The sequence below is a fragment of the Mobula hypostoma genome, chromosome 6 (assembly GCF_963921235.1).
Source record: "Mobula hypostoma chromosome 6, sMobHyp1.1, whole genome shotgun sequence".
Taxonomy (NCBI): domain Eukaryota; kingdom Metazoa; phylum Chordata; class Chondrichthyes; order Myliobatiformes; family Myliobatidae; genus Mobula; species Mobula hypostoma.
In genome coordinates this window covers 151,143,149-151,157,619 of record NC_086102.1, presented here as the reverse complement: position 1 = coordinate 151,157,619, position 14,471 = coordinate 151,143,149, and the positions used below count along the sequence as shown (strand labels likewise).

The 14,471-nt window shown below is 39.6% G+C and overlaps 1 protein-coding gene across 3 annotated transcripts in view; it reads left to right on the top strand.

Moving 5' to 3' along the window:
- The window catches only part of myo1b (myosin IB), a 275,743-nt gene that overhangs the window by 229,181 nt on the left and 32,091 nt on the right, over positions 1 to 14,471 (top strand). For all 3 annotated transcript variants that reach the window (XM_063051970.1, XM_063051968.1, XM_063051969.1), the window contains exons 18-21: positions 26 to 226; positions 2,073 to 2,166; positions 2,821 to 2,970; positions 13,180 to 13,248. In XM_063051970.1, coding sequence (XP_062908040.1) covers positions 26 to 226; positions 2,073 to 2,166; positions 2,821 to 2,970; positions 13,180 to 13,248 — 514 coding nt within the window. The remainder of the gene's footprint in view (positions 1 to 25; positions 227 to 2,072; positions 2,167 to 2,820; positions 2,971 to 13,179; positions 13,249 to 14,471) is intronic.

The following is a 14,471-nucleotide window of genomic DNA, read 5'->3' as shown; positions in this document are numbered from 1 at the left end:
CAATTGAATGCACATTGCCTTTTAGATGCATCAAACCAAATGATCGGAAGGCTCCACTTATATTCACGGACGCTCTGGTGTGCCACCAGATCAGATATCTGGGCTTGATGGAGAATGTACATGTGCGAAGAGCTGGCTATGCTTTCAAACAGCCTTATGAACACTGCCTGGAGAGGTATAAGATGCTGTGCTCACAGACCTGGCCCCACTGGAGGCAAGGCGCAAGGTATTCAAATCCTTCTTGTCTTTACTGCACCAGTGAGAGCTCTGGAGAAAATATTCTTATGATTTAGTTTTACAATTGCTTTTGAATGGTTATTGATTTAAAATATTTAGATGCATCAAACTCACTCAGAAGCAGTGAACAGCTGAGCCATTCAGGAAAGTTAGAAAATTACTGGTTCAGTTGTCATACTTCATCAAAGGCAATTATGGATGGGTTGGTTTCCATGACAACTAATTGCCAATAACAGCAATTATACATGGCCAGTGCCGCCCACATTTCAGAAAATGAATAAATGAAACAGAACATTGGATTATCTTTAAGTTGGTGTGGGGGCTTGACAGCCAAGGTGGGAGAATGGATACTAAATTCAAGGTGGGAGAATGGAGACTACAGCTGAAGTGGGAGGGCGGAGACTAGAGTTGAGGTGGCAGGGCAGATAATGATTATAATGATAATGATACGATAATGTGTTTCAGCAATCTAGGTTGCATGGTAAATCGGAATATTGTTAAATTTTCCTACTGTTATTTTATACTCTCAGTGGCCAGTTATTTGGCACCTCCTGTACCTAAGTGAGTGTATGACCATAGCCTTCTACTGCTGTAGCCCAAACATTAACGTTTCAATATGTTATGTATTCAGAGATTCTCTTCCGCACATCACTGCTGTAATGTGTGGACATTTGAGGTACTGTTGTCTTCCTGTCAGCTTGAACCAGTCTGGCCATTCTCTTTTGACCTCTCTCATTAACAAGGCATTTTCGCCTACAGATCTGCCACTCACAGGATTTTTTTTTTGTCTTTCACATCATTTTCTATAAACTCTAGAGAGTGTAGTGCGTTAAAATCCCAGGAGATCAGCCGTTTCTGAGATACTCAAACCATCCCGTCTGGCACCTACAATCATTCCATGGTCAAAATCACTTAGATCATATTTTTTCTCCATTCTGATCTTGGGCCTGAACTACTAGTGGATCTCTTGAGCATATCTGCATGCTTTTATGCATTGAGTTGCTGCCTCATGTTTGTCAGATGTAGCAGTGTACCTGCCAAAATGGCCACTGAGTGTAAAGATCTCACTTTCCATCACTTCATCCTAAATTGCAATTATGCATGCAGAAAGCTTGTTGTATGATCAGCCCGTCAAGTAGACTACAGTGGGGCCAACCTGCCGATGTATGCTTTCTCTGCATGCAAGAAACGCTTCTGGAATGGGAACCAATGAGTTCAAATCCATTCTACTGCCATACCAGTTAAGATCAACTGATGCAGGTCAAATCAATAAGCAAACCGTGCTTCATAAAACTCTGTGATTTGATAGGTAAAGCTGATGAGCCGTAATTAAATGAAGTTTCCTTGATTTTTAACATGAATTAAATACTACCCCCATTGGCAAAATGGAGGACTCTGAAGTGAAGACTTAAATGTGTTGATTAGCTGCATGACTAACATTAATAACACTCTCTATATTAGTCGGCCGGTGGTGTAGCGGCATCAACACTAGACTTCGAGGCGAATGATCACAGGTTCAAATCCGGCTGGCCCCTTGCATGCTTTCTGTGCTGGGTTTTGTGGTGAGCTAGTGACTTGGCCTTACAAAAAAAAACAACAAATGCAAAGGAAATTACAAAAAATAAGTACCACAAGGTGTAAAAAGGAATAACAATGTATATGGTAGTCCCAGCTTTCTGAAAATGTTAACTCCTTTATTTTTATTTTGCAATAATTTTCTGTAACAGTTGTGAGAAATAATCTAGTTTGATTTCTGCTGAATAAGCTAAAAAGGATAGGCTTCATTGTAACATAAGTATTAACTGGAACTTCTAATTATATTTGTTTAATTAAAGGGATGGTGTTGAAGTGCTGCTGACTGAACTTCAAATCCCTCCTGAAGAGTTTTCATATGGTAGATCAAAGATCTTCATTCGAAACCCAAGAACGGTAGGTCATTCTCCGTAGTAGTTTTAAAAGTTATCTCAGGTTTCAGTAGATTTGTGTATCAGTAGCAGTTATTAATATTAATCTACCACTTTAAACTGTGCTAGTGCAACTTTTTGCATTATTGAATTTGAGAGCATGCTTATTGCTTCTGTTTGTTGTTGTTTTAAGAAGCATTTGTTCAAACAGCAATATTTAGCTGTATGGCTTCTTCGATCAGAGGTACTCTCATGCTGGTAACTGATTTGTGTATCAGGTTAATAACACAGTGGATAAACTGATTTGGCAGAGGGGAGCATGGAGCCAGCTAAGGTCCCTAAATAGGAATGATTAAACTATGCAAACAGTGGTCGCCTGGCATATTACATCACTGGTTCTCTGAAAGCACCCTTTCTAAAAACATGTTCTTTTTAAAAATATAACTCTCCTTGCCTCCTTTGAATATTCTTCTGTATTCTATGTCTGTCACCATTCATAGTAGGGCATTTTGTATCTTAACAGCTTTTTTAATGAACGATTATTCTTCTAACTTCTCTATCGGGGCAACCTAATTTGAACTGAATTTTCAGAGCTGTAATCTCATAAGATTAGAAAGTTACATAGCCCCTGACCTTTTCTACGATCTTAATGATGCCATTGCTTCATTTGCTTCGGCAGCTGTTTAAGCTGGAAGATCAGAGGAAGAGTCGTTTGGAAGATTTGGCCACACTTATTCAAAAGATCTACCGTGGTTGGAAGTGCCGTACTCACTTCTTGTTGATGAAAAAGAGCCAGATCATTATTTCAGCTTGGTCCAAGAGATATTTTGTAAGTGTTTTTATTTAATAAGAATCTCCTGTGCGCATCGCTTTTAAGAAGAGTCAATGCTGGAGGCTCTGCCTTTCTCTGTGTTTCCTTGCTCTTGTCTTCCAGCTCTGGAATACCAATGTCAGGTGCCACTCTTACAGGTTTGCTGCTACAGCAGAGCAATAGGAGCAACAACAATTACCAATATTTCTACAGCACTTTTAAAGAGATAAAACAACCCAGGGCATTTCATAGGAGCATTGCTAAATAAAGTTTGAAGCTGAACCACATTAGGACAAGATCACAAGTAAATTCTAATGAATCTCTTCAAAGAGGAACATGGTAGAGAGGGGTTAGGGATGGTATTTCATTGGATCATTGTCATTGGTAGAACAAATACAATCTGGTGTTCACAAGAGACAAGAGTTGGAGAAGGTCAAAGGACTTGGAGGATTACAGGTCTCAGGAAAGATCCAAACAGTGAGTACTACAAGGAATTTCTTTTTTTTTTTGATCATCTCGGAGAAGCAGCAGCCCAGCTCATGGTGATCTCATGGATCAATGAAAAAGCACCATTTTCGTAGTGTTGGTGCCTTTTGCATCATTATCCATTTCCTTGATTTTATTTTTCCTCACTTTGAGTGGAGAAAAATATTGTATTTTAAATAACCAGCAGTCAGCAAGAACTGAGAAAGAAATGGAATAAATAATAGAAAGGAAAGTGGTGAGTTGGAATCAGAATAGAAACAGAAAGTGAAAAGAAATATTAGATTAAGATATAGCCAGAAAAGAAAAAAAACACAGACTCCTGCAGAAAAATGACTACGGGTGAAGGGTTTGCGTTCCCAGAAAACAGACCATGTTGTGAATATCCATGTTGCAAAGTCACCTGCACAAGTGTCAGGATGTATTAGTTGAAAAATCTCTTTTGTGATATGTTTACTTTTTGCTCAAATATATTTAGTTATTCCGTATCTCAGATTTTTGAGCAGTAATTTGTGAATAATGTAATGACAAATTTCAGTAACTCAAAGGGCTATAATGTACGTATTGCCCTTTACATGGGGTTCAGAGTACATTTGTTATCAAAGTATGTTTACTATTGGTCGTCTCCTTATAGGTTGGGAATATTGAAAATCTACGGAGAAAGCAGAAGTTCTTTCTCTGTAAATATCTGTTGAAATTTTCAGCAGTTATTTTAATTTCTTTTCTAAGCATACAGTCGGCCCTCCTTTATCCGCGAGTTCTGCATGCACGAATTCAACCAGCCGCGAATTGAGAAAACCTGGAAGTGCTCTTCCAGCACTTGTTGTTCGAACATGTACATACTTTTTTTCCTTGTCATTATTCCCTAAACAATGCAGTATAACAACTATTTTACATAGCATTTACATTGTATTAGGTATTATAAGTAATCTAGAGACGATTTAAAGTAGATGGGAGGATGTGCATAGGTTATCGTGGATCGGGATTGAAAAAAAAACGTAAGTTCTCTTACTAAGTAAGTCGGAACAGGTACATCCGGTATTATTTAGCGTTCGTTAGTCAAACGTTTGTCTTAGTATATAGTATATATTTTACCTTTCTATGCATATAAAACACTTAAGAAACATATGTTTCAGCGCCGGGCTCGGGAACGGAAATCCCCGAGTTCAATCCAGTGACAGAGCGCTCCTGAGTGCGCTCTCCATCTGTGCCAGGTTGATGTGCAGGATCAAAACCCCAAAACCCCAAAACCCAATAATTAAACCACTGCGTTGCTTAGTAATAACTGTAGCTTTCATCGGGGCAGGGCCTTTCTCACTTTATCCTTTAAAATTGTTCCGATCGTTGACCGACTGTAGCCTAACGCTTTTCCAATGACCGATGGCGTTTCACCTCTTTCCGATTGCTTTATTATTTCCACTTTATTTTAAATTGCGATCATGATTATTTTCATGAACAGAAACACTGCGGATTCAGAGCTCCACCGCCGGGTCCTAATGTCCACTGCACTGAGACAGGTTAAATAAGGTCCAGGGTTCTGCTGGGTCCTAAGGTCCACTGCATTTGGACAGGTTGAATAAGGGACTTGAGCATCTGCGTTTTTGGTATCCGCGAGGGGTCCCGGAACCAATCCCTCGTGGATAAGGAGGGCCGACTGCACAAACATGCAATTTCTGAGAGTCTAATGATGAATTCTCACTTCCAAAGGCTTATGACAGAATCTTTAGCGATAGGTTATCATTCATTGCTAGTTTTAATATTTCATTTATTGCCTCAAATTGCTGAACAATCAAGGATAGGAAAATTTTAGAGTGTTATTGGCCAAACACAAGAAAACAGAATAAGCTTAAGTCAGCATGCTGGTCAACATGGACAAGCTGTTTCTATGCTCTATGGCTCCATGAGTCCAATTAACATACACTTAATCATCTCAACATCAAACCTGGCAGCATTTTCCAAGCAAATCCTATGGCACTAAAATGGATAATGTGGGAAAAATGATTGTGAAGCAAATTATTTTATCATCCATTGCAATTTGTGGATGCTTTTCCCCACTTTGACTACAAATTTTTCAAATCAGCTATGCACAGTAATCCTGACATTACTGCGACCAAATTAGTAGGAAAGCATTGGAGAGTTCCCCTGTGAGATCTATCTGTAATGAAATAATAAACCATTTTTTAAGTTGAGACATTATTCTCAGCACAAAGAATTACAGCAAGTCTGAACATGTTTCTACTGCCATGTAAATGCAATGGCAAAAATAAACACATGAGGTTATTAAAATAATATAAACTAAGTAATATGAAGGGTTATGATTGTGTGTTTTTGATCTGGTGATGGTCAATGCATTGAGGTTTAAAACCCAATAAATACTGCACCTTACTGCAGAACTAGTGTGCAAAGGTTAAGAGTTACTGATGTTTCCCTGTGGAATGATGAAAGTATAAGAGATCACATTTGGATATGACCTTGGAAGTCATTAAACACCTGCAATTAAATATTCCCGGAAGAACAATACCTTCAACAGTTCCCTGACTGTCGGTCTACACATTAACATGATATGAAAATCCAAGGCTAGCCCTTATTATTATGTCCTTCTCTATAGAGCAGTGTTTGAAATTTTCTTTCATCACCTTTTATAACACATTGCCTTATTGCTTTGTGTTGAGAATATAAAAGACTTGGAAGGAGAAATATGAGTGAAATTTTCTCACAGTCCTGTCTTATATGGTGCAAATGAAAAAGTACCATTTTTACAGTCATTGGATCATTATCCATTTGCTTGATTTTATTTTGCTTCATTTTGGGTGGAGAAAAATTTTGCATTCTAAGTTACTGGAAATACAAACTGCTATTCCTATGATAAAGTCAACAGGAACTGAGAAATAATCGGAGGAATAATGGATCAGGAGAGGGATAAGTTGGAATCAAATTAGGCATAGAAAGATGAATGAAAAGGAAAAGAAAGATTGGAGTAAAGGAGGGATGGAAAAGAAGAAAGGAACAAATTCTGGCAGGAACGTGACTACAGTTGAAAGAAAACAGGCTATATTGCAATTATCCATAATACAGAACTATGTCACCTGCACATGCGTCAGGATGTATTCATTGAAAGTAATTTTTTTATATATATATTCTCTGAATGGCCACTTTATTAGGTACCTAATAAAGTGATTGTGGTCTTCTGCTGTGTTGAGCAGTGTGGGAATAATGTGGATGTATTGTGCTTTCAGAGATAAACACCACTGTTGTAACATGTGGTTATTTGAGTTACTGTCACCTTCCCATCAGTTTGAACCAGTCTGGCTATTCTTCCCTGACCTTGCTCATTAACAAGGCATTTTCTCCCACAGAACTGCCACTCACTGGATTTTTTTGTTTTTTGCACAATTCTCTGTAAACTCCAGAAACAGTTGTGCATGAAAATCCCAGGAGATCAGCAGTTTCTGAGATACTCAAACCACCCTGTCTGGCACCAACAATCATTCCATGGTTGAATTCACTTAGATCATATTTCTTCCTTATTCTGATGTTTGGTCTGAGCAACAGCTGACCCTCTCAACCATTATGCATTAAGTTGCTGCCACCTGATTGATTAGATATTTGCATTAACAAACAGATTTACAGAATAAAGCAGCCACTGAGTGTATTCAATTCTTCCTCACACATGCTTTGTGAGGGTGAATTTATTCTGTATCTTAAGATTTTTGAGTAGCGTTGAGTAGTAAATTCTTGAAGAGCAAATTTCAGTAACTTGAATAGGCATAATGAAGGTATCATCCTTTGTCCGAAATCAGATTAGGACTGCAAGATTAGGCCTTCAAAATGTTAACACTGTTCTTTTGAAATTCCCCTGAGGTTTCAGTTATCTTAGAAGACTTTCCTTCAGCCTATCCTCCCATTCCACCCACATCCAGACCAACATTCCCTTCCCAGGGACATTGCTTGCTGAACAAAATATCTGCAGAACTGTTTTTGGTCACTGATACACCATGTTCCAATTCTGCAATATATTTATAACTGTTTGTATTTTCTGTAACAGGTGCAAATTGGTCTTAAATTTACTGTTTATACTAGATGCACAGATTTTACTTCCTACTGTTCTAGCCAGACCTTGCAAACACGTTGCACCTGCACTGGTGAATGGATTTTAAAGGTACATTGTTCCCACACTGCTGAAGGCAATTAACACTGCCTGCGTCAAGCCATGATGGGAGTGAGAAATGGTTGAATTCGAGTACTATGAAACTTGTCAATTTGATGATTGTTCTCTTGTCAGACTGAGGAGCCAGTCGGAGAAAAACATGAAAATACATAAAAAGCTGCTGGTGTTTCATTGTTCTACCTTCTTTGTTTTCAAGGACTCTGGGACATGTCAAGCTTTTGTAAACTGCCACATAATAAACACATCCAAGTTCGTTACAAGCAGTGTTGCCCACATTTAGCATAATTCATTTGATTAAGACACACACATCTTTTATAGATTTACAGGAGAGATTCTGCAGGTGCAGCAAATCTTGAGCCAAGCACAAAATAATGGAGCAACTCAGCAACTATGGGGGGAGGGAATAAACAGTCAACATTTCAGCATGAATACATAGGTCTCAGCTTGAATCGACGACTGCTTATATCCCTCCATAGATGCTGCCTAACCTATTGATGTCCTTCAACATTTTGTGTGTGTATTTATGGATCCACTATTGTCAGCTGTTGTTGCTAAGTACTGGCTCAGACCTAATGATGAGGCCCAGCACAATAGCATAGCTTCTCAAAATGTCATAAGACCATAAGACATGGGAACAGAATTAGACTACTTGGTCCATCGAGTTTGTCCTATTCCATCATGGCTGATTTAATATCTCTCTCAACCCCATTCACCTGCCTTCTCCATGTAACTTTTGGCGCTCTGACTAACCAAGAACCTATCAACTTCTGCATTAAATATACCCAATGACTTGGCCTCCACAGCCATCTGCGGCAATGAATTCCATAGATTCACCACACTCTGGCTAAAGAAATATACTCTCATCTTTGCTCTAAATGGAAATGCTTCCATTGTGAGGCTTTGCCCTCTTGACCTATGCTCACCCACTACAGGAAACTTCCTCTCCACGCCCACTCTGTCTAGGCTTTTCAATATTGAATAGGTTTCAATGAGATCCTTCCTCATTCTTCTAAACTCCAGCAAGTATAGCCTTCAAACGTTTCTCGTATGTTAATGCTTTCATTCCAAGAATCATTTTCATGAACCTCCTCTGGACCGCCTCCAACCCCAGCACATCTTTTCTTAGATAAGTACTCACCATTTCCCAAGTGTGGTCTGGCCAATGCCTTTCAAAGCCTCAGCATTCCATCCTTGCTGTTATATTCCAGTCCTCTTGAAGTAAAAGCTAACATTTCATTTGCCTTCCTTGCCATTGACTCAACCTGCAAGTTAACCTTTAGGGAACACTGCACAAGGACTCCTAGGTCCCTTTGCATCTCTGATATCTGAATTTTCTCCCCATTAAGAAAGCAGTCTATGCATTTATTCCTTCTACCAAAGTGTATGACTGTATAATTCCCTGCAGTATATTTCATCTGCCAATATGAAATATCATGAAAACATATCAATACTGACTCCTACAGAACTCCACTTGTCACCAGAAGCCAACCCAGAATAGGACCTCTTTATTCCAACTCTTTGCCTCCTTCTAATCTGCCAATCCTCTATCCATGCTAGTATCTTTCTTGTAATATCTTTCCTTGTATGAACCTTGCCAAAGGCCTTCTGAAAATCCACTGACTTTTCTTTGTCTATCCTGCCTGTTATTTCCTCAAAGAATTCCAACAAATTTGACAGGCAAGATTTCCCCTTAAGGAAACCATGCTGACTCTGGCTTACTTGATAATGCACCTCCAAATACTCTGAAAGCTCATCCTAAATACTGGATTCCAACATCTTCCCAACCACATAGGTCGGGCTAACTGGCCTATAACTTCCTTTCTTCTGCCTCCCTCCCTTCTTATAAATTGAGTGATATTTTAATTTTCCAGTCCTCCGAAACCATTTCAGAATCTAGTGATTGTTGAAAGATCATCAATAATGCTTCCACCATCTCTTCAGCGACTTCTTTCAGAACCCTGGAGTATAGTCCATCTGGTCCAGGTAACTTAACTACCTTCAGACCTTTCAGCTTCCCGAGCACCTTCTCCTTAATAAGAGCAACTACACTGACTTTTGTCCCATGAGATTTGAAATACTGGCATACCACTAATGTCTTCAACCATGAAGATTGACATAAACTACTTTTTAAATTCATCCCCCATTTCCTTGTTCCGCATTACTACCTCTCCATTGTCATTTTCCAGTTGTCCAATATCTACTCTTGCCTCTCTTTTACCCTTTTATATATCTGAAAAAAGCTTTTGGTATTGTCTTTGCTATTTTTGGCCAGCCTACCTTTATATTTCATCTTTCCTTTCCTTATTGTTGTTTTGAGATGTGTTCTATTGGTTTTTAAAAGCTTCCCAATCCTCTAACTTGCTACTATTTTTTGCTCTTATTATGTGCCCTCTCTTTTGCCTTATGCTGCCTTGCTTCCCTTGTCACCCATGTGTGCTTCGTCCTCCCTTTAGAATACTTTTTCAACTTTGGGATGTTCTCCCCCAGAAATTCTAGCCATTGCTTCTCTGCCTTCATCCCTGCTCGTGTCCCCTTCCAACCAACTTTGGCCAGCTCTTCTCTCGTGCCACTGTAATCTGTTTTATTCCATTGCATCTGACTTTTATCTTCTCCCTCTCAAATTGCAATTGAATTCTATCATATTACGATCACTGTCTCCCAAGTGTTCCTTTACCTTAAGCTCCCTAATCAAATCTGCTTCATTACACAACACCCAATCCAGAGTTGCCTTTCTTCAAGTGGGCTCAACCACAAATTCCTCTAAAAGGCCATCTCGTAGGCGTTCTACAAATTCCCTCTCTTAGGATCCAGCACCAACCTGATTTTCCCAGTCTACCTGAATATTGAAATCGCCCATGACTAATGTAACTTTGGCCTTTTTACATGACTTTTCTCTTTCCCATTGTAATTGACATCTCATATCCTGGCTACTGTTCAGAATCCTGTATATAGCTCTCATCAGGGTCTTTTTACCCTTGCACTTTACTCTATCCACAACAATTCTACACCTTTTCAATCCTAGGTCACATTTTTCTAAGGATTTGATATCATTTTTTACCAACAGAGGGACAACACCACCTGTGCCTACCTGCCTGTCCTTACCGTACAAGGTATATCTTTGGATGTTAAGCTCCCAAATATGATCTTCTTTCAGCCAAAGCTCAGTAATGCCCACAACATCATAACTGCCAAACTCTAACTGCGCTCCATGATCATCAACCTTATTCCCTTCCCCTGTGCATTCAAATATAACATCTTCAGTCCTGTATCCATTAACCTTTTTGATTTTGCCCCATATTACACTTCACCTCATCCCATTGACTGCAATTTTGCCCTGTCATCTACATTTCCTTCCTGACCGTATTACTACACACTGCATCGTCTTGTGTACTAGCTGCTCCATCTTCTGCCCTATCATTCCGTTTCTCATTCCCTGCCAACTTAATTTAAATCCTCCCCAACAGCTCTAGCAAAACAGTCCACAAGGGTATTGGTTCAGGTGTAACCCATCCTTTTTATACAAGTTATACCATCTCCAGAAGAGACCTGAATGATCCAGAAATCTGATACCCTGCACCATGCACCACTTCCTCAGCCACTCATTCATCTGTACCATCATCCTATTTCTGCCCTGACTAGCATGTCGTGCTGGAGTAATCCGGAGATTACTACCTTGGAGGCCCTGTCTTTCAGACTTTTCCCTAACTTCCTATACTTACTACACAAGATCTCTTACCCCTTTGCACCTTGACCTCTGGCTGATCCCCCTCCACCTTGAGAATCTTTTGCACCCATTCTGAGACATCCTAGACTGTAGCACCTGATAAGCAACATTCTAGCTTCTCTTTCAAGAGCACAGCATCTCCTGTCCATCGCCCTAACTATCAAGAGTCCTATCACTAAAACTCTGCCTGATTTTACCCTTCCTTGCTGAACCTCAGTGCCACTGGCCTGGCAGCTATTGCTTTGCCCTGATAGGTCATCCCCTCCCAGCAGTATACAAAGAGGCTTGTTGCTGATGGGAATAGCCACAGGGAGACACTGCACTGACTGATGACTCCCCTTACTTTTACTGGTAGTCACCCATCTACTATCTGAAGCCTGCACTTTGGGTGTGACCACCTCAATAAAAGACTCAACTATAAAGTTTTCATCCTCCAAGATGGTCCTGAGTGCTTCCAGCCCCAGCTCCAGTTCCTCGACTGTTGTCAAGTCAGGAGCTGAAGGTGGGTGTAGTTCATGCAGATATAATCATCAGGGAGACCACGAGGTACCCTGAAATATCACACTTCAGGGGATAATGTCAGTATGTTGACGGGTCAAAAATAAACTCTGCCCTCAAAACACAAATATTCCTCCAGCATTTTGTGTAAGCTGATCTGCCTTAAAAACAGTTTAGAAACCCCTTGGCAGGCAGCAAGGCCATGTCTCAGCTTATCACATTATAAAATTATAAAAACACCTAATAATCTACTTAGCATATTTATGTCTATAATTTGAAAAATTGTAAATTATCCGATAGTTACCTGGGTCCTTTAGAGATATTTTTCTCCATTGAAATAAGTGGAGTCACTATTCAATAGACAGATCCTCTGGCATAACTGCTGAAGTTTAATGCTCTTCTATCAGGTTCCTTATGAATTCTAATGCCAGGAAATTCCCAGTCAACAACTGCCAGCAAGTTGAAGATTTCAGAGTTCTGCTGTTAGTTTAGAATGAAAGTGCCAGCATCCTCATCAATCATTGTCCATATCAATCACTTGTAATGAAATAGAACAAACATCAATTCTTGAGAAAATGTGGTTTATGTCTTCAGGAATGATTTTACTTACACCCAAACATGAGAAAATATGCAGATGCTAGAAATCCAAAACAACGCACACAAAATGCTGGAGGAACTCAGCAGGCCAGGCAGCATCTATGGAAAAGAGTAAAGCATCGACATTTCGGGCCGTGACCTTCACCTGGCCTGATGAAGGGTCACAGTCCGAAAAGTCGACTGTTTACTCTTTTCCATAGATGCTGCCTGGCCTGCAGAGTTCCTCCAGGATGTTTTGTGTGTTGTTTTTATTTACAACCTCCCTTTTCCTTTTTTTGGATGTTGACTTATGCTATGCTTTGCTTTTATGTGAGCTATTCACCCTCACACCTCACCCAACTCTTCATGAAATGAGAGAATCCTTTGAGCAATGCAAGTATAGTTCACTTAGTATTGTCCTCATCAGAGGCCCATGTTTATGGCAGTGGCTACTTCATTAGCATTGGATGTTGGTTAGCTTTGTTTCCTCTGTCCTAATCCCCGATCTGTTTACTTCAATGGAACCAAATTTTGTAAGTTTCTCATTCTGACAATTGAGTCCACTTGTAATATCTCTGCATCAATTAACTGGGAATGAAAGTAAGGATAATGTTAACCAGAATGGCACGTTTTCTCATTTGGCCAGTTGGTTACCAATTCTTATTGGAGGGGTATCATGTAATAGGTTATTATCAGCCTGAGTTAAGGATTTCCCCTGGTGCTAGTTAACTTTGAGAAACTAACAAAGTTTTTCATCTTTAATATTTTTTCAATATAGCAACAGAAGAAATATCTAAGGCTGAAGATGGTGACCATAATTATTCAGTCATACATCAGAGGATGGAAGGTAAGTTTCAAAAGAAAAAGTAATTTTCCTTCAAAGTTTTTACTGTATGTTCCAGTAAGTCATATAATATGTAAGACTTTTTCATTTTGAATTTAAGCAAAGCTTAACTAGAGTGGAACAATAGCTACCTGAATTCTTAATCCAGCCCCCGAAAGCATAAAATGTATTCCAATCATGAAAGACCCACTCATTGTAAATTACTATTAGTTCTGCACCACATTGAGGTTATCTACATGAGAGTTATTTGTATTAAAATGGGCTTTTGAGATGGATAGAAGATCTGATGTTTAATTTCTATTCCAAGATGCTGTGGGAAGCAAAGGAAGAAATTGCTGGGGCAGTGACAGAGATTTTTGCATCTAGTGTGGGTGACATGATGAGACTGCAAGATAGCAAATGTTCCCTTATTCAAAAAGGGTTCTCTGATCTTGGCAATTTACTTGCAAACTTTTCATCACTATACACGGAGACATCATCAGTGTGCTGTTAATTATGGTGTGCTCTCAGAAAATTTGGCCTTTTTATATTATCAGTCAGCTGATTGGTCGTCATTACGGAAACTCAATTGTAATGAATGGAGCAAATCTCATCACCGATTGGTTGCGTGGCGAACTTCACGTGTTGTATTAATGGCACACTTTACATACAGCTGAAAGGGACACTAAAGGGTTCATTCATCTCTGGGTTCATAGCGAAAGCTGACATACTAAAGTTAGAAAAGACGGTTTTGCTAATTATAAACTGTAACATTTGGGTGCATTGCATTGATGATAATCTTTGTCATAGTAAAACAAGGTCTACCTAATCACGAGGAATTCTGGAGATGCTGGAAATTCAAGCAACACACATCAAAGTTGCTGGTGAACGCAGCAGGCTAGGCAGCATCTCTAGGAAGAGGTACAGTCGACATTTCGGGCCGAGACAAAGGATCTCGGCCCGAAATGTCGACTGTACCTCTTACTAGAGATGCTGCCTGGCCTGCTGCGTTCACCAGCAACTTTGAGGTCTACCTAATAAAGTGTCTGTTAAGTATAGATTATCTTTTTTCCCTAGGGTCGAATGCCGAATACCAGATGGTATAATTTTAAGGTGTGAGAGAGAAAGTTTTAAGGAGATTTGAAAGGCAAGGTTTTATTTACACAGGGTGGGTGCATGATATTTGCTGCCAGGGGAAGTGGTAGAAGCAGATATGGTTGCAATGTTTAAGAGGCATTTAGACAGCC